The sequence below is a fragment of the Gilbertella persicaria genome (genome assembly GCF_025201335.1).
Source record: "Gilbertella persicaria strain CBS 190.32 chromosome Unknown B0P05scaffold_89, whole genome shotgun sequence".
In the NCBI taxonomy this organism is placed as follows: domain Eukaryota; kingdom Fungi; phylum Mucoromycota; class Mucoromycetes; order Mucorales; family Choanephoraceae; genus Gilbertella; species Gilbertella persicaria.
The window spans coordinates 26,750-51,040 of NW_026252050.1; the positions used below are offsets into that span (position 1 = coordinate 26,750).

Sequence of the window (24,291 nt, forward strand, 5' to 3'; positions counted from 1 at the left end):
CATTGTTGATTGTACCTTCGTTTGTTGTGATTCATGCTTCAGGATGGCCTATTTTATTTTTTTTTTTTTAGCTTACCGCATCTTTTTTTTTTTTTTTTCGTTTTGTTTTGACAGTCAACTCTATAAAAAGCACCGCAAAAAAAATCTTTTTTGACACTTGTTTCTTGTACATAGTTTATATACCAAATGAGCAAATTAGCAAAGCAACAGAACCAGTCCGATTCCGATCTCTCTTTACAACTCTCAGACGGATCTTCTCTTTCGTCCGATACTGACCTACGCCTCGTCAAAAAAACAAAAAAGAAACACAAAAAAAAACCGAAAAAGAAAAAGAAAAACGAGACTCAATACTGTGTATGTCGAAAAGGATATGATGGAAAAGAATTTATGATTGAATGCGATCAATGCAAAGGTAAGCCTATGATTCCAGCAAGTTCTTATTGACCCTACAACTAGAATGGTTTCATGGTGCTTGTGTGGGTCTCAAGCCAAATTCAGTAACAGACCATTATTTCTGCAAATCATGTACAAAACCTAAACAAAAGAAGACGATGATTGTATTACCAGTCACACCAAAACCATCATTGCCCATAGAAGAGGAAGATGAAGATGAAGATCTATGTGTGTTATGTGATGGAGATTGTACTTGTGGTGCTGTAGAAGAATCATTACCATCCACTCCCCCACTATCAAAAAAGATACAAACTAAAATTAGTAAGCTCGTAATGCATTTGACAGCTGCCTAAATTTTTCTCAAAAAAAATAGTCATCCCAGCACCTCGAAAACCCGGTAAGGCAATACCAAAAAAGTCGAATACATGGACAGTCAAGCATCTTCATACAAGAGACGAAAGCAGTAGTGATTCAGAAAGTGATTTTGAACCCATTATCAAACCCACACCAAGACGTGGTAAAAGTAAAACTCTGTTAACAAACATCATGCATCAAAAATCAGTACAAAAAGAAGAAAATGACGGGGAGGAGGAGGAGGAAGAAGAAGAAGAAGAACTGATTGTAGATGACTTGGATGATTTACTGGATACTATGTCACCTCTTTCTGCTTCTTCTTCTTCGGTGTCTGAAAGTGAAGAATTTTTCACAGATGAAGACGATTTACAGATCAATTCCTCCTTCACTGGCTCAAGTGTTCATTTAGACTCGGGTGATGATGAAGATATTGAAGATGAAGAGACACGAGCTATCATTGACGATATGGACGGAACAGAGGAAGGTAGTGGTATGTTTGTAGAAGAAGACACAGATGGAGAAGAGGAAGAAGAGGAAGAGATCCATTTACCGTATTACAATCATTGGTCATCTTCTGAAGAGGACGAGGAACAAGAATTTGACTATACAAACATGCGTACAAGTGAAGAGGAGACACTACTGGATAGTGAAGGCAATTTGTACGACACGATTGCAGCTGCATTTATGCAGGTCATGGCATCTCAGCCAGATCCTAATACAACAACAACAGGTACCAATACGCCTGTAATGGGTGTAGAATACCACCCCTTATCAGCCTTTGAACTTACTCATGCACTTAATACTGCGTTACATCATGACGGCATTTCACGAAGGCCTTCTTTACCAAGCAGTACAGTATCTGCTGCACAACGATATCGGGGATCGCAAGATTTTTCAACTTCAGAAGCACTAAGTGCACTTGTCTCTAATGATTTATCATTGGCTGCTTTAGAACCCATCCAAGAAGAACCTTTGATAGAAGAAAAACCAATACAGTCGAGTACACATTATATAGAAGCATTGGCAACCAATATGCTATTAGAACAAACCAAACGAAAAGCAAATACATTACCTGCAGGACAAGAAAAAAAGAAAAAAATGAGGTCTGATGAACCTGCTTCTCCGGCTGCTATTATTGACGAATTAGAAGACATGATCAAGGAGGAAGAACAAGTCTCCATGGATGATTTAGTAGACACCTCTCAACTCTACAATAGATCGCCTTCACCTGATTATGAACAAGATGAACATTATTCTCGAGATCTAAGTCGATGGCAGCGTATCCCCATTGGTGCTTTTCGCTTAATGCGATCCAAAAACAAGCTATGGCTTGAACGATAGTAGTAATAAATTATGTATATATATATATATATATATATATATATCGTTTATTGTTCTGAATTGTTATTATTGGCTGATGTTGCCTGTGTCTTCTTTTCTTGTAATGCTTTTCTCCAACGCTCTTCTCTGTCTGCCTTCATTTTATCTAGAGCACTACGCACTTCTTCTGATGTGGAGGGAGGTCTCTATCATGATGATATCAATACAACATTCTCTTGTGATCTACACTTACATAAGATGTATCAACATCAGGCCAGAATTTAATGCCCTTGACATAAGTATCATAGAAATCAGGTCCACCAAAATAAAGCATCACACCCACAGGAAAAAAGACATAGAAGCCAAACTATACCATCAACAAATCTATTTCTTTATATAATCATGTACCTTCACAACTTCTAAACGTGGCCCACCCATACTGCAAGAAGAAAAAATAAAGAAAAAAAGAAAGTGAAAAAATAATCGTGCGTTTAATATCACAAACCCTTGTTGGGTGTGACGCTGAAAGTCGGACCTTTGTTTACCTGTCAATCTGTTGTTATGATCCTTTCTTAACGACGGTTGCTATGTTTTCATGACAACCGTCCCTGAATGACCAAATAGGCCATGGTGAGGCGAATGGATATTTCTGTAGGATGGATGATTTCTCACTCTTTTTGGTAATTAATGCAACAATTTGATGTATCACAATTCATTGGCACGCGCTTATTCCTTATTTTTAGCTCAAGAAAAAAAAAAGGCAAGACAAAAACGAGTTCATTACAATAAAGCCATGGTAGGAGAGCAAGTGTGTTACCATGACGATTTTTTAATGAATTTTTTACCCTCCCTTTTTTTTATTTCTTTTCCTTTTTCTTTTTGTTTATGAGCATGTAAGTTGTACGTTTTTTGAACTTCTATAACTTTTATTAACACATTTTATAGTATGCCCTTTTTACCTTCTTTCGATCGCAAAGACTATAGACAACTAAAAGAAATACCAGTCACTTCAACACCTATATTCGAAGGTCACCTCTATGTTCGCAACGATAAGAAACAATGGCTTTGGCGACTATTTCGATTTGATGGATCCAGTTTTACTTGTCTCTCAAAACGAAAAGTGAAAGGCAGTACATCCAATCTTTTATTAACATCGCCTAAACGATTGACGGTCATGGACCCTCCAGAACAAGCTAAATACTATCAATTGCCTGAATGGACAGTGGATGTGGCACATATGACATCGATTTCTGTCCTTAAACGAAAAAATTCCAATCAACCTTCTAAATGTTTCTCTATTCGGTCCTTTGATGGTACTTTTATATTAAAAGCACATAAACATAAAGACTTGGAACGATGGCTATTTGTCTTGACAAAAATGTGGAGTTTTAGTCAACAACAACAACAACAACATGTAGTACAAGATGAAGATGATGTCCCATTGGTTCAGATCAAACACCCTGTTCTCTCTCAAGAAAAAGTCCAAATCATTGAAGCCTGGCGTATGTCTCTAGCTGAATTAATGGCCAATGATCCCACCATCAAACCACCACCCATTGAACCTATACCAGATGATGATAACATGAGTGTCTTTACAGACATGACGAGCGTGAGTAATCGACATCGCACCAAAAGACGAGTCTCGACAAAACGATCATTGAAACGAGCCATGCCTCATGCAAGTCAAGAACTGCCATTGCAGACCAAACCACAAAAACTGAAAAAGAAAAGATCAGACGACGTACGCAACTGGATGAACACAAAAAAATCCATGAAAAAACCTCCTGAAATGCTCCATTTCTTTCAAGATGCACTCAGTGTGTATCATGATGCTATGGAATCAAGAAAAGAAGGAGAAGAGCATAAATTAAGATACCATCCATCTGTAGGTTGTAAGAGACTGGTTCAAGTAGGTTCAGATGATAAACGAAGAGCATCTATGCCCTTGTCAGAAATACCTTGTCTATTGGATCCTCAATGGATGTCTCCTCTTCAGTTATTGGCACTTAACCCACCTCGGATCGAACAAGATGAAGAAGAAATCAGTCTGGCTGACTTACAAAAGTCGTTGCGGAATATTCAATTACAAACAAGACGTGCAAGATCTCCATCTGTATCTTCCCTTCAAGATTTACAGCGTCTTTATCCTTCGCCTTTTTATCCTATCAAGGGTTCTGCAATAGACAAACAAAGACCTGCTCTTCATTATCCTATCTAATTTTATGCGAGCAGTAATGACAAACAAGGAATTAGTTGCATCAAACAAATAACAATGGCTGCATAGTCACACAAGTGTTTCATAGCCAGCGCTTTTTTTTCCCTCTCTCCCCTTTTCTCTCTCTCTTTTCTTTTATCTTTTTTTTTTTTTTTTTTTTTTTTTGTATGAGTGTGTTGGGTAAATAGAAACAATAACGCGTGCCATTATCCTAATAAAAACATATACTTATAGTGACCACTACTTTTTCTCAGGGCGCTGTCTTTTACGCAGGAGAAACCCTGAGTTGCACTATATCGTTTACAAACCCTATACACACTTGCACCAAACCAGTCAAGTCGTCTATTTCAGCACCTCATTTTCCTTCTCTTTCACCACAACCAAGGACCTCACAACGCTCTATTACTTCCTTAGCTTCTTCTACGTTTGCTTTCTTGACTCGTACACCTGCTTTTGAGGATGAGCAGCCTATTCCTATCGAACTCGACTCACCTACACCGCGCTCCAGTATGGACACATTGGTTCACCCTCAACCGAGTCCACGTAGCTCGATTGATTCAAATGCTTCATTTCGTACTCAACGTTATTCCAGTCTAAAACGACCCATGTCTGAACACCTGTTGTGTGGATTTGCTCAAGTGGTAGGCAGTTTTATTGCTGATCCAAACCTGATCAATCTCAGCGAATTTGATCCATTAAAGAAACATACCATGTATACACCTCAAGGAGGATTTGGAGGTGGTGGTGGATTGATGATGGCCAAGGCAGATAGTTCCTTAGGCAAGTAATAACAAATATATATATATATCTTATGTGACATTTAGATACACGTACATTACCTGTTTTCTCAACACCACCTTCTATCTTGTTTGTTGACTTGGATTTAGCACCAGGCGAAACCAAGAAATGTGAGTGAAAATAGCGTTATCCACACACACGCATAGATTAAAACGATATAGTTTCTTACAAGATTCAATTGCCTCATGATATTCCACCATCTCACCGAGGCAAAGCCATTCGATTCAATTATTATCTTGTTGTAGGCACACAAAGTACAAAACAACCAGGACAAGTAGTCCAGATTCGATTTCGTGTATTAAATCATGTATCAGAGAATGGATCTCGGCCTATTTATGATCTAATGAACCCTGTAGTGAGGTACAAAGATGAAGCCATGACTGTAGAAGACAGCGATCAAAAGCAAACAAGAAGGACCAAGAAGACAAAGAAAGTATTAGAAGAGAAAAAGGCCTTTTTGGATTATGTGAATGAATTACTTGAGAATACAAATCAAAGGCATGAAATTACAAGAAGAGAAAGTGATGCTTATGAACCTCATCCTGAAGAAGAAGAAGAAATTGTCCATACAAAATCATGCTCACAAATTGTGTCAAGGATTACACATCAAAGTAGAAAAGGTGAGTATTGACAAGATCATCAAGAAATTGACCTTTATTAGCCATGTATGATATCTGTAAAAATAATCAAAGGGTAGCCAAACTACATCTTGTCAAGACAGCACATCGATTGGGTGAACCTGTGATTGGTGTATTGGATTTTAGTGAAGCAGTGCTGTCTACGTATAAAGTAAGTTGATATCTATCTTTGTTTTGGTTTTATCACTTATGTGTTCTAGATTTCTATCTTTTTAGAAAGCAGCGAATCAGTGGAAGACACTATTGCACTCAGATCATCGCAGCATATTCAACGCGTATCAAGAAAGACACATTCTGATTTCCATTCATTTTGCCTTGATCATAAGCGACTTTCTTTTTCATTGCCTATACCAGCTACTGTAGCACCTGAATTTCAAACGACAGGAGGTAAATACAGCATTGACTGATGCCAATCAAACTCACATTTTGCTTAGTGTCGCTTGCCTACTTTTTAAAATTCGAATTTATTACAAGCATAGATAATCAAGTACCTTTTATACCAATAATCACGGATGATAAACATCGTCACCATCAATGCTTACAAGACATTCAAGTGAGTACATTTGATTGTCAGATTCCATTGACTGTCTACGGCTCACCTGGTGGTGTGGACAGAGCCTTGTATGGTCGACCCCATACATTTCGAGTTCAATGAATAATAAAATTGACACTATGCTTTGTTTAGTGTGTCTGATCATGATTGCGTTATTAAACAAATAAATCTGAAAAAAGTCGATCTTTTGCTGTTTCCGAAACACTTGCATGAATTTTGTTTATAATTTGATATGTCTACGCGGTTATTTTTTGCTCTTTTTTCTTTCTCTTTTCATAGTATGATTCGATTTTGTTTTGCTGCAAGAGATTTATTTTTGAATATTCTGTTGATTATTGCAAGTTATTTTGCTTTAATCTTGACCTTTGGACAGACTATCAAAGAGTTTTTTGCTAGTCTTTTCTTACAAAGAAAGCGAGTACCTCGAGTAGTAGCCATTACTGGTTCAAGGTAAACAAAAGAATGAATGAATAATAGCTTATACGTATGTTATAGTTCTGGTATTGGTGAAGAACTCGCTCATGCATTTGCTCAAGATAAAGTATCACTTGTGTTGATTGCCCGGGATGAAGGTAAATGATATGACCCTTATGAAAGATATTACTCATCAAGAAACATTATAGAACGCTTGGATAAAGTAGCCAAAGAATGTAAACAACTGGGTTCGCCTAATGTCAAGGTTGTTCAGTTAGATATCACTGATACACAAGCCATTTCTACTGTTTTATCAGAGAAAATCATTGAATACAATGTAGATTTGTTTATTGCGAATGCAGGTATTGCTTTTATTCCTGAAACACACTTATTGGACCAAGCACAAGATGTCTTCAAATTGAATGCACTTGGTACCATTGCCTGTATTGAAACTGTCTACAAGAGTATGAAACAACGAGGTCGAGGTGGACAGATTGCTGCAGTATCTTCAGGCGGTGTCTTTTTTGCCCCTCCTTACATGTTGGCCTATACTGCCTCAAAAGCAGCTGTGATGAGCTATTGTCGCGATCTCCGCATCTTAGGTCAAGATGACGGCATTCTGATTAATACGATTGCGCCAGGTTATATCGATACGCCCATGACATCTGTTTTGCCTAAGCAAGTAGGATTCTTGCATTTGGATGCTAAAAAACATGGCCGACAAGTTAAACAGGCTCTGGAAGCAGACGTGCCTTTGATCATGTACCCTACTCATCAATACATTGCTCTTGCCTTGGCCTCTTCTTTGCCACCTTCTGTTAAGCTCTTCCTTGCTCGTATCACCCATTTTGTTGCTGATCATGTCTTTCGTGATCGATACAAGGTTGATAAATAATAATAATAATAAAACGGCTTTTATTTACAAGAAAGGGAACCAGCCCATCTTAAGTCAAGGGTGTATTGTTACCACTGGTCTGTCTTTTACCCTTGAGCATGTTTTTTAATGCACGTAAAGCAAACACAGTCAGACCAATACCCGCCCAATCTTCATCATGTAAATCCCTCAAATCACCTACAGTCATGATATCTTGATTCTTGAGTTTATTTGCCCATTCATACGCCTTTTCAACATTGCGATGACTAGCAACAGCACAATCCTTCACAAACAATTCAATGTCTGTATTATCTGCATATTCTAGTAGAATAATAGTCAACAATATGTTTATCTGTAGGCTCCTTTTTTTTTTTTTTTTTTTTTTTACCTTCTAGTATACGAGATACAAGGGCTTCTTTATCTTCTGCTAAACGCTTTGTATCAATCTTAAGGTCATGATCAAACCGAGGATTCTTCTTTTTCAACACTTCTAACTGTTCTGTTGTCATTTGTTGTGTTTCCTTCATTTCAACTAGGCTTTGAATAGCACTTTGATATCGAAGTTCAGCTGTCACAGCACGACTTTCATATCCCTCACATTTTGACTCCATTTCCAATACATGTTCTGCTGCTTTCTCTAGTTCTTGTCGTGTCTTTTCGAGTTCAGTCCGGATATCACTCTCTCTTCTCCAGATAGATTCTTTTGTTTGATCCTCTTTATCTGCTTCTTCATTACTAGTAATCGTGGGTTTCTCCATATCTCGAAGAATACGGTTGATTTCTTTGGTAATATGATGCTGGTATCGTTCAGGAAGTACTTGTTCTTCAATCTGTGTAATATGGATCAACAAACTATATGTTGTATCATGTGTGACTTACCATTTCACGAACCACTTGTTCAGCTGTGTCTGTCTCTACATTGAAATCAAACTTGACAGACAACTTATCCATTCCTTTAAAAATGACCTGAAGTGTCAAATGAACATGAGCTGGATCTGCTGCTAACAAGACAACATCAGGCTCAACAGCAAGAAAGGTATGCTCCAATATATCTTGAGCTGACATGCGTTGATCTTCATTATCCAGACAATTTTCAATGATACTCTTTACTTCATCATTCTGTATCTGAAGTAAACTAGCAGGACGTACGCCCTATAATGACTGTAAGCCCAACAATACACTTTTTTTTTTCTTTTTTGGTATACTTGCAGAAGACACTTTTTTATAGATTTGAGCTGCATTTTTACATTCACCATAAGGATAATCGCCCGTCACCATTTCCAACAGACACATACCAAATGCATAAATATCGACTTTTTCATTATAACCCTCTTCTTCATACATTTCAGGCGCCATAAATTCAGGTGTACCAATGATGGTGTATTTCTTACCCATCTTCATTTCTGCTGTACCCATATCACCAATTTTGACTTCACCGTGTGCACCATTAATAAAGATATTATCACACTTGATATCTCGATGAATAATAGGTGGATTATAGCCATGCAAATAAGCGAGGCCCTTCAGGATCTGACGCGACCATCGCTTGACAATCTTAATATTCGGTAAATTCAGCTTACGAATGTACTCTCGAAGTGTGCCTGAAGTCATTAGTTCGGTGATAAACACAAATTCGTTCTTGTGATGCCATGCGTCATGAAAAGCAATGATGTTGGGGTGACGGACTGATTTAAGAATGCCTATTTCATGTTCCATTTCTTTGTGGTCAATCGATTTAGTTGCTTGCATCGTGTTCCAAGCAACTTCATAGCCTTCTTCGCGATCAATGGCTTTATAGACAGCCTTGTAAGCGCCTTTACCCAAGAGTGTGTTGAGGCGAACATAACGTTCATTGGGAGATACTTCAAGTACTTTCTCAGCATCGTGTGAGCGAGATTGATCAATAATGTCGTTTGTAAGTCTGGATTTAGGTTTGTCCAGTGGTGGTTCATCATCAAAGTTGACAAGGTCATCCTGAATGCTAACAGAATGAGTACCTGACATGGTGATATGTTTCAACAGTAACAAAGAGGGAGAAAGAGAGGGGTGGGTAGTGGTAGTAATGAAGAGAAATAGATAAAAAAAAAAAAAAAAGTCTGCAGTATCTCGGGACTATTTTATAAAGGCCGCACCTTCTATTCCGGCTGCTTTCATGAACCAATGAAATAGATGGATGGATGAAGCTTCTGAGTTTCATAACAGCCAATCATATTTGATTTAAACTCAGGTACGCATAATATCTTTTTTTTATTACTATTATTATTATTATTACTTCATTAGAATGGTGTTAAACAATTCATTCTTATATTCATCATGTAGTAGTACCTATAATAATCACAAGCAAACGATGGGATTCATGGATAGTGTATCATGGAGATATATAAACTAATTTTATTGGAGGATACATTTACTTGACTGTCTTTTCTTCTCTTTTTTTTTTGCTTGCCCTTTCACTCTAAAGCGATATGGATTCCAGTACAGAAACCAGTTCTGAACAAGGCACACACGAAGCTCTTAAAGAGAGAATTATTGCCACCAATAAACTATTTAAATACTTGGCCACAGCACGTGATGGTAAGGATCATAATGCTACATTCTATACTGATCAAGATAGAAATCACGGTCAAGAATCAAGAGATCGAATTCAAGACACAAGAGATCAACAAGTTAAGAGAGACACTCAACAATTCACTCCGTGTTGTCAAGCTACGTGATCAAAAACAGGCAGAACTCACTCAAGAAAGTGAACGTCTCAAGTTGACCATCAAGGAACTTGAACATCGACTACAAGTACAAGAAAACTCACCAGAACACCAAAAAAAGCTAGATGAACTCAACAAGAAACTTGCTACTGTACAAGACGAAAAGGCAGCACAGGAGAGTAAAATCATCAGCAAAGAGGTAACGTTTATTATTTGATTTATAGACTAACATTGTGTCTTAGTCCTATATCAAACAATTAGAAGCTCAATGCCATGAACTAAGGGAAAACCAAAAGAAACAGATAGAAGTCATTCACAAACCAAAACAACCAGCAGAACTCAAAAAGAAACGCGAGGAAATCAACCAACTTCAACAACAATTAACTACCTGTCAAACACAAATGGAGTCCATACAACAACAACTACAAGAGACACAGGAAGAAAAAGACAGATTGGAAAAAGAAAAAGAGCAATTAGAAGAAGAGGTCATGAGCATGAAGATTGATCAAGACTTTTCACATCATTCAAACCAAGAAGAAGTAGATCAGTTGGGTAAACAGGTCAAGGATTTTGAGAGCCATTTTCATCAGTTACGTGGTGAATGTACATTTTACAGGAACGAAAATGCCTTTCTTAAACAGCAATTGATGCAGCTGCACACTCAACTTTCTCAAGCAGCTGGATTAGACACGATACTTTCTAGTCATGAACCACACGTACCAAAGCAGGCAGTGGAAATTGAACGTACTGAAACTGTATCTGTTCCAACAAGTCCTAAAGAAGATAAGACGACACTTCGTTCTTCTTCTGGTCTAGTACCACCGCCTTCTAAAGTATTTCCCTTACCGGTCACACTCAAAAAGAAAAAGAAGACGACCAGTAAACTGACTAAGTTTGTCAATGCAACTAATCCAGGCAGAGTACTTGAAAACAAACCCATTGGTACCAAACGTCCTTCCATCTCTACTACCTATGAACTAAACAACAAGAAGCTAAAGACAACTTCTGAGAATTGCTTGGAACAAGCAAACAGTCTAATAAAACAAGCTAGATTACCTACAGAACAAGAAATTAAGGATATGGGAGTGTCTCTAATGAAAGAAATTGACGATTGCTATGGTCGAATCAAGACAAGTGCTGTGATAGGCAATCATATTGAATTAGTGTCTTTTGGTATACCTGACCAATGTACACTACAACTGCCTAAAGGCATGGATCACCGTGAAAAGATATATGCTTGGTACATGGCTGCCATCTATCGAGTGTCGGTAAGTAAGGCTATTGTTCAAGAATATAGGACTGACATTTGTCTGTAGAGTGAAGAATACAATGCCTTATTGAAAGAGCTTTCAGTCAAGATATCCAGTTGTTTAAAGACAAAAGTACAAAGACATAATTTCTTAAACAACAAACTAATGCAAGTATATATTCTGATGCTTCTTTGTTATTGACGTTGTCTATCTATAGTCGACTATTCAGGCTGGCAACTATTTTGTTTCGACTGCTTGAAGACAAAGAACAACTTTATATTATGCTGTATGATATGTTACAGTCCTCAGCTTATGCATTCAATGTCATTCCCTGTCTCATCAACGTATCTCACATTTGGAAAGAAGCAGGTCTTTTTACAACACACCTTATGCTGTTTGATACTTTCCAAGCAGCTGTTGCTCATGTTGCCAAAAGAACAGGCACACCTGACAATGTAAGCGGAGACATCTTTTATGGGGTTACTCATATACAAATAGATCAAAACGATGTATGATAAGCTAAAAGAATTGTTTGAATGGAATGATTCTACTGGTATTCCAGCGTGTATTGACAAGACATTTAACTATCTCAAAGGACCAGAACTCAAACTACTATATCAACAAGACAAGGACTTGTTTAAACAGACCAGATTCAATATCGTCAAGACCTTTGAATTAGCCTTCTCAGTGCTTGATAATTGGAATGATCTGTTTGATAATTTCATTCGAACAAGGCTATGGTCATTACTGGGTGGTGAAATAACGGGTGATATTTCACTAGAATTGATTGGAGTGCTCGGTCGATTAGGTGTCTCTCAAGATCCTTTAAAACCTGATAAACCTGGTGTAGCTACCCTTTTGAACTGTTTAATACAGGTGATGGATATGAATGGTGAAGAAACAAAAGGTAACAACAGTCTATATATAAAACAAAGAAACTCACTTTATGATCTGTAGAAGACTTGACCATCAAATGCACTGCAGCTAGGTCAATCATGAAGATTGCTGGCAAAGATCCCAAATACCATGAGCATGTACGAAAATTTATGGCTTCTCTTGCTTAATTGTGCTTTTGTATATATAAAAACATATATTTAATTCATTTCCTTTACTTCCTCTTCCTCTTCATCGTCATCAAAGAAAGAAGAGTCCACACGCTGTTGAGTAGGTTTTTGTGTATCCATGTCTTGTAAAATATCATCTCTTTCATCAAATATGTCATCACCACCATCAAACATGACTTCTGCAGGTTGGATAGGAGAAGAAGGGGGTGACTCATGCTGAGTAATGGTAGAAGCAAACGACAAAGGTACAGATCGACTACTGGGTGGTGTTTCAATAGGATTTGTAGGTGTGTTTCTCTGAAAGACACCCATCATATTGGACCAGCCTTCTGTTGTAGCAGGACGCATGAAAGACATCATCAGACTATTACCTCGCTTTAGGCTACTGGATGTCTTTTCTTGAGCTACGATGGGTTTTGCATGACGTCTCTTTTCACTATCCTCATGAAGTTTAAGGGTAGATTTAGAAAAGATGTGTTGATAATGATGGATTAATTCATGCACAAGTCGAAAAGGAACTCGACTATTCAAAATTGAAAATGTGTCCATTCGACTACGAAGAATGACAGGGCCTAATGTTTGACAGATTTGATCTACAATATCTGAAGGAATTGATTCCTTTTGAATGAATCTAACAGTATATTTAGTTTGGATTTCTTTGGCTTTGTAGTACTCACCTTGTGATATAACTGAGAAGGTGTTGAAGTGAAGCGAAATGAGTAGCAGGAAGTGTTGCAATTAAGTTACTAAAGGATGCAAGGCGTAAATCCTCATCTTGCTCTGTATCTAAAAAAAAAAAAAAAAAAAAAAAAAAAAAAAAAAAAAAAAATGAAAAACAGTATCTATAAACTTATACTTACAATTGCCTCCTAAAAGAGCATCAACTGGATCATAAAACTCAAAGGTCAATAAACAATCTGGTAGCTCCATCAAGTAATAACGAAGTACAGCAATCAATAAATCAGGCTCATACTTATTAAATAATTCAAGATGAATGGTATCACTTGGGACATTCAGTTCCAAGCAAGCAGCATGAACACGGTCCAGTGCACAAGGAGTAGACCATACTTGTTGTTTTTTTTCTTGATCCTGAATGTCTTCTATCCCCTTGTCAATGGCTAACAAAAGAGTAGATAGAAATATAGGTATATTGTCTGGTATTTGTTTTCCTAATTCTTCTAGAGGAACACCAAAGACTTGATCTAAAGAAGAAGAAAAAGTAAGCTTTTCTTCTAACAAAGTTTTCTTAGTTGCTTACCATGTGCGATACCATGATAGTAACTTTCATAAAGAATTGCTTTAGGAGAAAATCCAGCAACAGCGTATTGTTGAATGATGTATTGAATATCTTGATCAGGTTTTAGTGATTCGTGAAATACCATCATTTCTTCAATAATCAGTTTATCTTGAGGAATGACGATAGACAAAGTAGCGATAAAAGAAGAAATGATCTTTTTCATTTTTTGAATACGGTGTAATTCGACCTGTTCCATTTCCTTCAAATGAGTAAACATAGCTTCTTCAATGCCCATTCGCATTTGATCTAGCTTGAGTACAGCAGCACGATAACTCTGTTCTGATTTATCAACTTCACGCCTTATTTTTTTAGAAGGATCATCCATGAGTCCATTTGAGTTATCCAGGTTTGGATGAGTAGTGTCTTCATCCCCTCTTACTCCTCCTTCTGCTTGAGAACGCCATTGATAGAAACTAGAAGGAGCAGCAGTGAACTTACTACCTCTCTGTCCAACTAAACGTAAGATATTGTAAGGCTGAATCAGTTGCTGTCCAACTACATCAGCCATAGCAGGCGAGTCTTTGCATTGAGCTAAATTCTGCTGCAGCCAAATAGCAATATCTTCACCTGTAGATGTGTTCTTATAAGTGCCTAAAATAGGCACTTTATAATCGCGTAAAGTGATTTCTTGTCTCATGCGGCGGATTAAACTGTCAAATTCAGGCTGTGGCATTACTTGATTACCAAGCTGAATATTAGGAAGTCCAGTTGTTACACTGCCATTTGCATCGGGCAAAGGAGAGCTTGGCTTCTCCTCTGCTTTTTTATATTCTTCAGTAACAGCCTTGGGTGCTGTGATCTTCAAAGAAGGGTCTTCAGCCTTATCAGCCTCTTTGCATTTTCGATGATAGATGGATCTTGATTTTTCTGTGTCTTTGACAAGTCCATCAAACTGTTTCAGCATACTATCGATGGCCAGCTTTGAGTTACTAATGACGCGCTTGTACTCTTCATGAAAATCTTGTAAGGGAACCAACACTTCCGAAGTCACTGTAGAGGCAGCTGTTCTACGCTGTTCACCCAAGCGTCGACTTGTTTCTTTGAGTTGAGAAAAACATTTAAAAAGACCTGCTCCTTCGTCTCGACCAAAGCCAGCGCTTTTGTAGTTGATCTTTCCTTGATCAGTGAGTTTGTTTGCGTAGATTTCTTCAATAGCAATCCGATCCTTAAAGAAACTGATCATTTCTTCGTTTTCAACTCGGCTTTGTCCCAGCTTCTGATGAAGAACTGAAAAGCCCGTTTGAAAGTCTGGTAGTGTTTGTTCGGGCTGCTTTTGAGACCAGAAGACTGTCTTGAAGTGTTGTGTAGGCGCCATTCGTATCTATGGATATATGTAAGAAAAAAGGGGCATTAATGAGAAAGGAACAAAGACTCCTCTGGGCTTAAAACTAAAATAAAGCTTTACGCTTTTTTTGGCTTAGTTACTGAACTTGTTTACGTGAAGAGGAAAGTTTTCTACAACTACTTGTGCTTTCATCTAGAAGAAATCTTGCCATTGAATCTAACGGTATGCCAAACAAGAAGCGTTAAGTAAAATAAAAAATAAGACGCTTGCTGCATTAATATCAATTCAATTGCTCAATTGATCTTTCATAATAGAGCAGGGCACTCTTAGGTCTAAGGGAAAATAAAACTCTATCAAGAGTGCTTATTCCAAGATATTGTATTAGGATAAGATTGTACTGGTTCATTATTTGGATACATAATTGTGATTTGCTAAAATAGCATCTATTTTGTAGAAGAAAACCATTGTATTGTTCGAGAAACCTGTGTCTAAACAGCTGTACAGCCAGTGCTTTATGATAATTCTGAGACGTATTCCTATATCAATTGGATACATATCGTTTCCGGATATCAATCGATTGTGGGTCTCTTTTGTGATTCATATTTCTATCAAGACCGCTTTTCTTGTCTTCACATGTACCCCAGAGCTTGTCTGGTTTGGAGTTTGTTTTTGGCTTAACATATTCAGTTAAGCATTTCTATCTGCATTTTCCATTTAGCCATTCCCACTCAAAGATCAAATGACCTTTACTTTTGAGGTGGTATATGACATACATACTCTATCCAAATAATTACTACAGAAAATAAACAACTGCCTCCTTAGCATTTATTGATCGAAACTGAAAACAAGATACTTTATTGTTCAAAAAATGTGTGTATACTATTGGCTAGAAACATATTTGTTTGCCACGAATCACGTGATACAAAATCAATTTTGACAACTAGATTTTATTTTATACTCAGTTAAAATGTTGTTTAACCGGAGTATGTGCAGTAACTCTAGTTAAGACTTGGGAGGTCGATAGTACAAAAGACTTTTACTAAACAAGAAGTATTTAAGGAGTGAAAAAGATGTGTTTATTAGAATGGTGCTGTGAGATGAAGAGAGAATAGATATTCAATAAGAGAAAAGGTAAGAACACAGAGAAAGTCCGTTAGAACTTGTATAGGTTTTTATTTCTCCCAGAAAATGTTATCTTTCAATTGCTATAAAATGTCGAGGTATTTATACTTTTTCTTCTCGGTCAAAATATTGTTTTGGGTTAGCTTCTTGACTACGGATTGATTTGTTAGATCAGGAGCAATTAAGAGAAATGCCTTTAGAGGAAGTCGTCAGCTCAGCCAATAGTACATGATCTGACCTGAACTTGAATAAACTATTACACATTTGTCAAATGCCAATGCCAATGTATTTGTCAGCTCTAACTGTCACTTTATGAGGGCCATTAATAATAACAGAGTCACTAGGTTCATAATCTCTGTCTATGAGGATGATGTAGTACTTCTAGTAGAATGAGTGAATGTCAGTGACTATAGATCCATTGCAATTGCCATAGATGTGATCTGGTCTTTTGCCATGATCATCATTTATTGATCTATGCATATGAATTCATATATGTTCACAACAGTAACATTACATTTATTATAAATAAATATCTTATACTTACTGTATCAATACACAGTTCCTTTCTGTGACGTCACGTTATTTCCAGAATATTTCCCAGTGAATCTATTGGCTAAGAAACGTTCTATTGTCTCGTGACTTGACTATAAAAACACAGACCTAACTAAAATATTAAATTGACAGAATGACAAGTTTGAGATTGATGATCAAATTTAAAAAAAAAAAAAGATTGATGATCAAAATTTGTGATTTTCGCAGTGCTTTTGTTACGTCATCATTACTTGGAACTGATTTGATTTGCTGAAGAGCAAAAGGTGCTGATGTCAAGATTCTCTTGGGCACATGAAGCAAGAACGGAAAAATCTCGATACATGCCAAAAAAGGGAAATGAAGTACAAATGCATTGAAAATGGAAATCAACTCTTTATCTATCTTGAACAGACTTATCAACACACTTCACTATCTGCTGTTTTATTTTGTTATCTATCTTCTTTTACTTATGTTTGTGAAAATCGTTTATCAAGTTGCAGCATATGATCAAAATGAGTCAAGAAATTTTCTATCTAAATTGATAAAGAAAAGTATAAATATGACAAACATTGTAAGAAATAAAAGGATTATTATTATTATCATCATCATAAAAAAAAAGGGGATTTTATTTCTATTTTTTTTGGAACATTTGATTATTTCAGTCTGATCAAATACCCACAAAAACATTTTGGTTGAAGAATTCTTTACTGTCTAGATATACTCAAGAATTGGAAGATCTTTTGGTTGAAAAGATAAATTGCTTGGAGTACTATTAGAAGAAGGAATTGAAGATCAAGAAATATTATTAATTGAAATACAAGAAAGAAGAACTTTTGGCTAACGGCTTAATCTTGATAACTTGTAAATTTGGAAATACTTGGTAGTTATCTGGAAGATGTGTAGAAGTCAAGCATTAGTTAACATTAGTGTATTTTAGTTATATTTTATTTATTGTACCTTTGAAGCCATACTTGTTGTAAGAATCATACTTTGTTATTATTTGTTGGATTTGTAAGTGCACTTGAAATGTATGTTATTTTCTGGTCACTTATGAAGTGTGATTAGGCTCCTTTATCCTTTATCCTTTGTCCTTGTTGTATCTCAAGAAGATTGGACAGATAAACAAAAATATCGCAACACAATAAAATACAATTGCTTCACTTTGATTGAAAACTCACCATCATACCTTGACAAGAAAAAGGTGGTTCCATAGTGTAGGCAAAAGATTTTATTTTTATTGAATGACTTGTAAGACTGATCCCTATGGGGCAAATGTCTAGTCATAAGAGCAGTGAGAGTAAGAAAAGCTAACACTGGAACAAAGAATACAAAAAAAACAATCAGAAAGATTGAAAAAAGAGAAAGAGACTCCAACAGGAAGAAATATAAAATAAGGAAAAAAAATAAAAAAGTGACTCAAACTACACCCAGATAGGTGTAGAGAGAGGAGGTTACAGGAGGAGCAACCGGCTTGTGAAAGACAGGGAGCAACCATTCCAGAAGGGTAAGACCAGAGGTGACCTGAGAACAGGGACTGAACTCAGCGTCAGGAAGACAGATCATGTCCATTTCCAGCATGATAGCACAGATGGTTGGCCACCAAGATGACCAGCGCACGAGAGAGGTAGAATGACGTTGGTCATTAGGAGATGGTGGAGAGCCGAGCCGAGGTAGCTGATTCAGCACAAAGTCCAGAGGATTTGGCTGAGCATCAGCAGCAACACCAAGACGAGAGGCAACAGAGAGGCAAGAGAGCAAGTGGCTACGCGAGGCGTGTGGATGACCACAACGACAAGGCACAGGACGAGCAGGGAGCCAACCCATCTTCCAACGAAGTAGACGACTACGCTCCCACACAGTCATCGGAAGCAGGAGGATGGGATCAACACCCAGAGAGGGACGACAAGCACGCAAGAGAACAAGGCCATCAGGTCTAGCCAGAAGACCAGCCAAGTAGGCACGACGATAATGCCTGATGGCAGGCTTGGGATCACCACCAGAGGTAGCAATCCACTGCTGCAAAGAGGCAAAGCGAGGGACAGAAGGAGAGACAGAAGAGTGGCAGACCAGCTTCCAGATGAGATTGTTCTTCAACAACTTGGGCCAACGGAATGGTTCCATAGTGTAATGGTTATCATATCGGTCTTTGAATCCGGTGATCCGAGTTCGATTCTCGGTGGGACCTTCTTTTGAATATTTTTTTTATTAGACGTGTGTTGCTACGGGACAAGGTTGGATTTTCATATCTGTAACGTACAGAAGAGTTTGTACAGTTGCTACTGTGCTACAGGATAAAGGTAGATATCGCAGTAACTTGTAGAAATATAGAACAATAAATATAACAGAGCAATTGGCAGCAAGTTATATGTAATAAGCACCAGGTTTTAAGTCGTCCGACTATGTTATTTGTATAAGTAAGAGAAGATACAAAGTGACAATATAACATGACGTACAATGATTGAAGGTAATGCAAGGTCAAGCGGCCCTATTAAACAAATAATATAGTAATAGTCTCGTTTAAGTAAAAGACAATACATATAAGGAACAGTTGTAAGTCTAGGACAGTTTAAGAATTGGGTTGGATCTCTCTATTTAAGTTGAATTGTTCTAGTATTTATTTATTCTAAAATAGTCATGTTGGTCTTGCAAAAGTGCAATTATAACAATCCAAGTATAATAAATTTATGAGACATTGTAAAAGTGGTACGATATTTTAAGCTATGCAGATTAAAAGTAGAAAAATAAAATGTGAAGATAGTCATTTCGTAACAATGTAGGGAAAAATTAAAACCAAAAAAGATTGCAGACTGTGAGATTCGAACTCACGCCTCTTGCGAGACCGCAACTTGAGTGCGGCGCCTTAGACCAACTCGGCCAAATCTGCTGATGTTTTGTCAAATTGATATTTTCTTAAGGTTTGTGTTCAATAGTACAGGTCAGGTGACGATAGAATATTTTCTAGCCAATGATATTACTGGGAAAATATTCTAGAAGGCAGTGACGTCTGTGTTTTGATAAAGTAAGTCTTAAGATCTTTTATTATTTTTATATTTTTATATTACCTGTGTTTTGATAAAGTAAGTCTTAAGATGAAGAACTTACATCTATCAACAACACAGTATTTATATCTTTTCTATTCATACTAAAATATGTATTCTAAATCAAATAAAGAAGGAAGTAATTATATACTTCGTGTTGATTGATCCTTGCTTCTTGACGAATACGACAACAGCTTGGCTTTCGCTAAAGGCAATTTCCTTATACGAATCAAGTTCAGCTTTGACTTCTTTCTTCTATTGTTGGTTATCTGAGGTTTAAACCTTTTCTTGTTTGGTTTATACATATACGGAAGGTTATATTCAACCTCGATTGGCTGTCTTTGTTCAGAAACGCTATTATCCGCGACATTACCCCCCTCCTGGCTTGACGTTCGCCTCTGAACGTGTATAGGCTGGGTCACAAGTGATTCAGGAGAGATTGTAACCGTGTCAAGAGGTGTAATGGGAGGAGGACAAACGGTCATAGGGGTGCTAATGACTGTACTAGGGGTCTTGTCAACATCTTCAAGGTCAATTTCTTTAGGCTCAACTTCTTCAGTGTCAACGTCGATATTGTAATCAGCGTCAGACGAAGTATCAGAAAAAGTGCGAATAGGAGCAGTAGGTTCGACGGTTTCTTGGACCTTAGTATAGAAATCCGAATTTGCTTGAGAAGGACCAATGATGGGGGATTGTATAGGATCAGATAAATTCACGGAAGGCAAGACAGGTGAAACGGGTTCGCTTGTAATTGTGACAGGATCTACCGGATCAAGTATCTGTGCAGGTGTTGTTGTAAGTGGGAGAGTAGGCTCGGTAGTGGTGGAAGTAGGTTGATCCAGAGTGATTGTAGGGAAAGAGAGTTCGTTTTCTACTGCAACAGGTGGGACGGAGGGTATGATAGCGGAACGACCGATGTTTGTCATCACCTGGCGCCATTCTTGTCTTGAAACTACTGGGTCGTACCATGGGGACGAAGATGTATGTCCTTTAGCAATTCGCATTCGGTCCACGTGAACAAGTGACTTTAGATATTCACCTGAAAGTGTTTGTAGTTTGTAGGTACCATATTCAGGGAAGACTTGCACAACAATGTAGGGACCTTTATAATGCGGTTCTAATCCATATCGGCCCTCATGTGTAAGCATGACTTTGTCACCAATTTCAAACGACATTTTTTTGATTTTTTCATCCCATTTTTCCTTGTCTTTCTCAGCCATTGCTTTCATTCTAAATTCTGCAGCAGCACGGTGTTGTTTTAACTCTGCAAGTTCTCTTGATGTAATGTCAGCTACTGTCCTTTCATCAGCAAAAACCTCTTTGTCAATGTAGGGTGCAAGATTATCACCAGGCAACCTTGGTTCTCGCCCATAAGTCAGAAAAAATGGACTGTAGCCAGTTGTTGAGTGCACACGGATTCTTGCGGCCCATAAAGCTGCATTAACAAAATCATCCCATCTATGCAAAGCACCATTGACATATTTACGCAGCATACCCTTAATAACAGCATTGAATCGCTCGACTTTTGAATTTGTACGAGGGTGGTAGGCTGACGTTAGCTTGTGATGAGCGCCGACTTTCTTCAAATAGGTATTAACCAATCCGCTGTTGAAACTTGAGCCTCGATCGGTCAAGATTTCTGAGGGACAACCAAAACGCATCATGATTTCTTCGTAAAGGAAGTCCGCAACAGCTTCTTGTGTGGCATGAGGTACAGCGCGAGCAATGGGCCAATTGGTCGCATAGTCGACAGCAACAAGTAGCCAACGATTTCCTTTTACCGTGAGAGGCAATTCACCGATAAAATCCAAATGCCACCGGTCAAAGGCAGCAGGCACTTTGAGAGGGTGCATAACATCATGATGAACATGAGTTCGTCTGCTATTGACTTGACACGAAGGGCACATCCTTAACCAGTTTTTCAAATCACGTTTCATGGAGTGCCACCAGAATCTCGGTGTAAATAGCTTCGTCATAGTTTCTAATCCAGCATGACCATTTGCTTCATGATACGTTGCTACCAAGTCTGCCCTTTGTGCAAAAGGAACAAATGGAATCAGTTGTTCTTTTGAATCCTTATTGACTTGTGTTAAATGATACACCTTGTTGTCTTGAATTACAAATTCGTTTTTTCGCTTGTCCAAGTATTGGCGTAAACCAGTAGATTTCACTTGATTTAAATCCAGGTAAAACAAAGGCCAGTCGTTTTGAATTGATTCAGGTGCATCCCTCATGGACCATAAAGCGTAAAGGTAATCTGGTTCAATTGATGTTTCCGCGTATTCAGATTCGGGGCCACCCAGTCGTGATAGCACATCAGCAGCGTTGTTTTCTTTTCCTGGCTTATATTCAATAGTTGGCGAATATAGTTCCAATTCATTCATCCATCTTACAAGTCTTGGACTGAGTTTATCTTGAGATCGCAAATGGCAATTTGGCAAATGATCGGTCAAGATTTTATAGCCACCACGACAACCATCAAGGAAGCAACGCCACACACGCAAAGCATGCAATATGCCCATAAATTCACGTTCTTGAGCTGGATAGTTTCTCTCGGCTGAGGAGAACTTCTTTGATTCGTAAGCCACTGGATGCCACCCTGGCGGGTCGTTATCGTCCGGTTGTAATAGAACAGCACCACAACCAAAATCTGAAGCATCTGTTTCAACACGAAACGGCTTATCCATATTTGGTACTTGTAACACAGGCGCAGAAATCATCAAATCTTTGATCTTGTCAAAACTGTCTTGACATTCTTTACTCCATACTATAGGTCTTTTCTTTGGTCCAGTACCTTTAGTTAGGTCCGTTAAAGGAGAAGCAATAGAGGCAAAGTCTGGAATAAAGCGCCTATAATGTTGAGCCAAACCGATGAAGGATCTAACTTCTTGGACGTTGGTTAGAACAGGCCAGGACTTGAGCACTTCAACCTTAGAGCGACTAGGCAGGATACCGTTTGACGTGATGTCGAAGCCTACAAAGGTCAATTCTCTTTTGCCGAATTCACATTTCTTCAGGTTGGCGATAAGGTTCGCATCTTTCAACTTATTTAGGACAATGCGGACATGCCTCTTATGTTCTTCCTCGTTTTGGCTATAGATCAGGATGTCGTCCAGGTAGACTAGTGCGAATCTATCTAGGCAATCTCCCAAAATCTTATTCATTAAACTCTGGAATGTAGGTGGCGCATTAGTGAGTCCAAAAGGTAAGACTAGGAATTCATATTGACCATAACGAGTGTTGAAGGCTGTTTTTGGTACGTCTTCGGGATTAATACGCACTTGATGGTATCCTGATTTGAGATCCAGGCTAGTAAAATATGAGGCACCTTGTAACCGATCTAAGCATTCATCGATTCGTGGCAGCGGGTGATTATTGCGGACAGTGACACTGTTTAAAGCCCGGTAATCGATGCACATTCTCATTTCTCCGTTTTTCTTTTTTACAAATAAAACTGGGGCTCCCCAAGGCGAAGCACTGGGTCGAATAAGACCTAACTGCAGTAATTCCTTGATTTGTTTTTGCAACTCGTCTAATTCAGCAGGACTCATCTTGAAAGGTGGACGACTGATCGGCTTAGCCTCACCTGTGTTGATGACATGAGTCACTTCGCGTTCTGGTGGTAGACCCGGTAACTCGTCCTTAAAGACAGAAGAGAATTCCTTGACCAGCTTTTCCCAATAGTCCTCTTTTATCAACAGTGGGTTTTTGTTGTTATCCTCAACAGTGTTCAGATATACTAGACAACTTTCAGCACCTTGTTTGATGCTCTTTTCAGCTTGCTTTTTGGAGATCAAATAGTGCAGTTGTGGTTTCGTTTTACTCGCATAGTCGTTATAGGGTACCAGCTTGATAATTTGCTTTTTCTTTTTATCGCAAATGAGCCAAGTATCAGTTTCCCATTCTGGTCTCGGATCAACTTCTTTCAGCCAAGTTCTACCGAGAATTACATCGAACTTGGTAGGAAAGACGTAAGCCAGTACCTTTGTTTTAAAGCCGTTTAAGTTGATCAAGAGTTCTACTTTTTCAGTGATTTCAGTAGTTTCACCACCAGCAGTTTCCACTTGTCTATCGTATACCGGATTTCTTGCAATCGCATGTTTAGCCACAGCCGGCGACACATAGTTTTCGCTAGCTCCACTATCGATCAATATCTCTAGTACTTCATTGTCGACAGATCCATGGTAAAGTGGAAGCTTAGTGGCAATTACGTTCAGTTCTGACAAATACTGAAGTTCTTGTTTTAATCCATGTTTAGGGTGAATAATAGGAACCAATTCGGTCACAACGGGTCTTTTGGTATCAACGGCATGTACTTCTTCATTTCCACTAATGATTTGGTCTTTACACACTTCTTCACGAGTATCAACAAAATAAGGGTTACAATCATCATCTTTATTCGAGTCTTGCTTAGAGCAATTACAACAACTACGATTCGGAATG

General features: G+C 38.0%; 9 protein-coding genes and 2 non-coding genes across 11 annotated transcripts; 7 read left to right on the plus strand and 4 right to left on the minus strand.

Annotated features, from left to right (window-relative positions):
* Positions 1-112: 112 nt before the first annotated feature.
* Positions 113-1,004, plus strand: B0P05DRAFT_367080 (uncharacterized protein). The gene is made up of 2 exons (XM_051573643.1): positions 113-412; positions 457-1,004. The coding sequence occupies exons 1-2, from the start codon at positions 187-189 to the stop codon at positions 744-746; spliced, it is 516 nt and encodes a 171-aa protein (XP_051429064.1). The 5' UTR covers positions 113-186; the 3' UTR covers positions 747-1,004.
* A 263-nt stretch (positions 1,005-1,267) lies between these two features.
* On the plus strand, positions 1,268-2,096 carry B0P05DRAFT_566571 (uncharacterized protein). The gene has a single exon (XM_051581069.1). The coding sequence runs from the start codon at positions 1,360-1,362 to the stop codon at positions 2,086-2,088; it is 729 nt and encodes a 242-aa protein (XP_051429065.1). The 5' UTR covers positions 1,268-1,359; the 3' UTR covers positions 2,089-2,096.
* Positions 2,097-2,130: 34 nt separating this feature from the next.
* Positions 2,131-2,522, minus strand: B0P05DRAFT_566574 (uncharacterized protein). Its single transcript, XM_051581070.1, has 3 exons — positions 2,476-2,522; positions 2,321-2,434; positions 2,131-2,273 (listed from the first exon to the last, which is right to left on the minus strand). The coding sequence occupies exons 1-3, from the start codon at positions 2,503-2,505 to the stop codon at positions 2,136-2,138; spliced, it is 282 nt and encodes a 93-aa protein (XP_051429066.1). The 5' UTR covers positions 2,506-2,522; the 3' UTR covers positions 2,131-2,135.
* A 425-nt stretch (positions 2,523-2,947) lies between these two features.
* Positions 2,948-4,416, plus strand: B0P05DRAFT_566576 (uncharacterized protein). The gene is made up of 2 exons (XM_051581071.1): positions 2,948-2,967; positions 3,013-4,416. Exon 2 carries the CDS (start codon positions 3,014-3,016, stop codon positions 4,283-4,285), a length of 1,272 nt encoding a protein of 423 aa, XP_051429067.1. The 5' UTR covers positions 2,948-2,967; position 3,013; the 3' UTR covers positions 4,286-4,416.
* A 22-nt stretch (positions 4,417-4,438) lies between these two features.
* Positions 4,439-6,471, plus strand: B0P05DRAFT_566579 (Rgp1-domain-containing protein). The gene is made up of 7 exons (XM_051581072.1): positions 4,439-4,462; positions 4,517-5,062; positions 5,107-5,190; positions 5,242-5,700; positions 5,742-5,869; positions 5,919-6,105; positions 6,153-6,471. Exons 1-7 carry the CDS (start codon positions 4,450-4,452, stop codon positions 6,371-6,373), a joined length of 1,638 nt encoding a protein of 545 aa, XP_051429068.1. The 5' UTR covers positions 4,439-4,449; the 3' UTR covers positions 6,374-6,471.
* A 4-nt stretch (positions 6,472-6,475) lies between these two features.
* Positions 6,476-7,724, plus strand: B0P05DRAFT_367151 (uncharacterized protein). Its single transcript, XM_051573644.1, has 2 exons — positions 6,476-6,843; positions 6,895-7,724. Exons 1-2 carry the CDS (start codon positions 6,738-6,740, stop codon positions 7,578-7,580), a joined length of 792 nt encoding a protein of 263 aa, XP_051429069.1. The 5' UTR covers positions 6,476-6,737; the 3' UTR covers positions 7,581-7,724.
* B0P05DRAFT_582402 (kinase-like domain-containing protein) lies at positions 7,630-9,563 on the minus strand (the record flags this gene model as incomplete). Its single annotated transcript, XM_051582175.1, has 4 exons — positions 7,630-7,880; positions 7,948-8,389; positions 8,439-8,711; positions 8,778-9,563. The coding sequence occupies 4 exons, from the start codon at positions 9,561-9,563 to the stop codon at positions 7,630-7,632; spliced, it is 1,752 nt and encodes a 583-aa protein (XP_051429070.1).
* A 461-nt stretch (positions 9,564-10,024) lies between these two features.
* On the plus strand, positions 10,025-12,575 carry B0P05DRAFT_576415 (uncharacterized protein; the record flags this gene model as incomplete). Its single annotated transcript, XM_051581700.1, has 7 exons — positions 10,025-10,133; positions 10,174-10,460; positions 10,504-11,529; positions 11,578-11,643; positions 11,814-11,966; positions 12,010-12,418; positions 12,469-12,575. 7 exons carry the CDS (start codon positions 10,025-10,027, stop codon positions 12,573-12,575), a joined length of 2,157 nt encoding a protein of 718 aa, XP_051429071.1.
* A 30-nt stretch (positions 12,576-12,605) lies between these two features.
* Positions 12,606-15,187, minus strand: B0P05DRAFT_582403 (uncharacterized protein; the record flags this gene model as incomplete). Its single annotated transcript, XM_051582176.1, has 6 exons — positions 12,606-13,206; positions 13,253-13,361; positions 13,436-13,777; positions 13,834-14,146; positions 14,252-14,560; positions 14,588-15,187. The coding sequence occupies 6 exons, from the start codon at positions 15,185-15,187 to the stop codon at positions 12,606-12,608; spliced, it is 2,274 nt and encodes a 757-aa protein (XP_051429072.1).
* Positions 15,188-18,923: 3,736 nt separating this feature from the next.
* Positions 18,924-18,995, plus strand: B0P05DRAFT_t126. Its single transcript has one exon. It is a non-coding gene; the product is annotated as a tRNA-Gln (tRNA).
* A 616-nt stretch (positions 18,996-19,611) lies between these two features.
* Positions 19,612-19,694, minus strand: B0P05DRAFT_t127. The gene has a single exon. It is a non-coding gene; the product is annotated as a tRNA-Leu (tRNA).
* Between the last annotated feature and the right edge of the window lie 4,597 nt (positions 19,695-24,291).

Excerpts from the sequence above, each read along its gene's own strand:
- B0P05DRAFT_367080 (XM_051573643.1), top strand. The coding sequence starts at position 187 with ATGAGCAAATTAGCAAAGCAACAGAACCAGTCCGATTCCGATCTCTCT. Across the intron at positions 413-456 it reads TGAATGCGATCAATGCAAAG|AATGGTTTCATGGTGCTTGT; the intron begins GTAAGCCTATGA and ends CCCTACAACTAG.
- B0P05DRAFT_566571 (XM_051581069.1), top strand. The coding sequence starts at position 1,360 with ATGCGTACAAGTGAAGAGGAGACACTACTGGATAGTGAAGGCAATTTG.
- B0P05DRAFT_566574 (XM_051581070.1), bottom strand. The coding sequence starts at position 2,505 with ATGGGTGGGCCACGTTTAGAAGTTGTGAAG. Across the intron at positions 2,435-2,475 it reads CACGTTTAGAAGTTGTGAAG|TTTGGCTTCTATGTCTTTTT; the intron begins GTACATGATTAT and ends TTGATGGTATAG. Across the intron at positions 2,274-2,320 it reads CTGATGTTGATACATCTTAT|AGACCTCCCTCCACATCAGA; the intron begins GTAAGTGTAGAT and ends TCATCATGATAG.
- B0P05DRAFT_566576 (XM_051581071.1), top strand. The coding sequence starts at position 3,014 with ATGCCCTTTTTACCTTCTTTCGATCGCAAAGACTATAGACAACTAAAA.
- B0P05DRAFT_566579 (XM_051581072.1), top strand. Across the intron at positions 5,191-5,241 it reads ACCAGGCGAAACCAAGAAAT|TTTCTTACAAGATTCAATTG; the intron begins GTGAGTGAAAAT and ends AAAACGATATAG. Across the intron at positions 5,870-5,918 it reads CAGTGCTGTCTACGTATAAA|ATTTCTATCTTTTTAGAAAG; the intron begins GTAAGTTGATAT and ends TATGTGTTCTAG.
- B0P05DRAFT_367151 (XM_051573644.1), top strand. The coding sequence starts at position 6,738 with ATGAATAATAGCTTATACGTATGTTATAGTTCTGGTATTGGTGAAGAA. Across the intron at positions 6,844-6,894 it reads GTTGATTGCCCGGGATGAAG|AACGCTTGGATAAAGTAGCC; the intron begins GTAAATGATATG and ends GAAACATTATAG.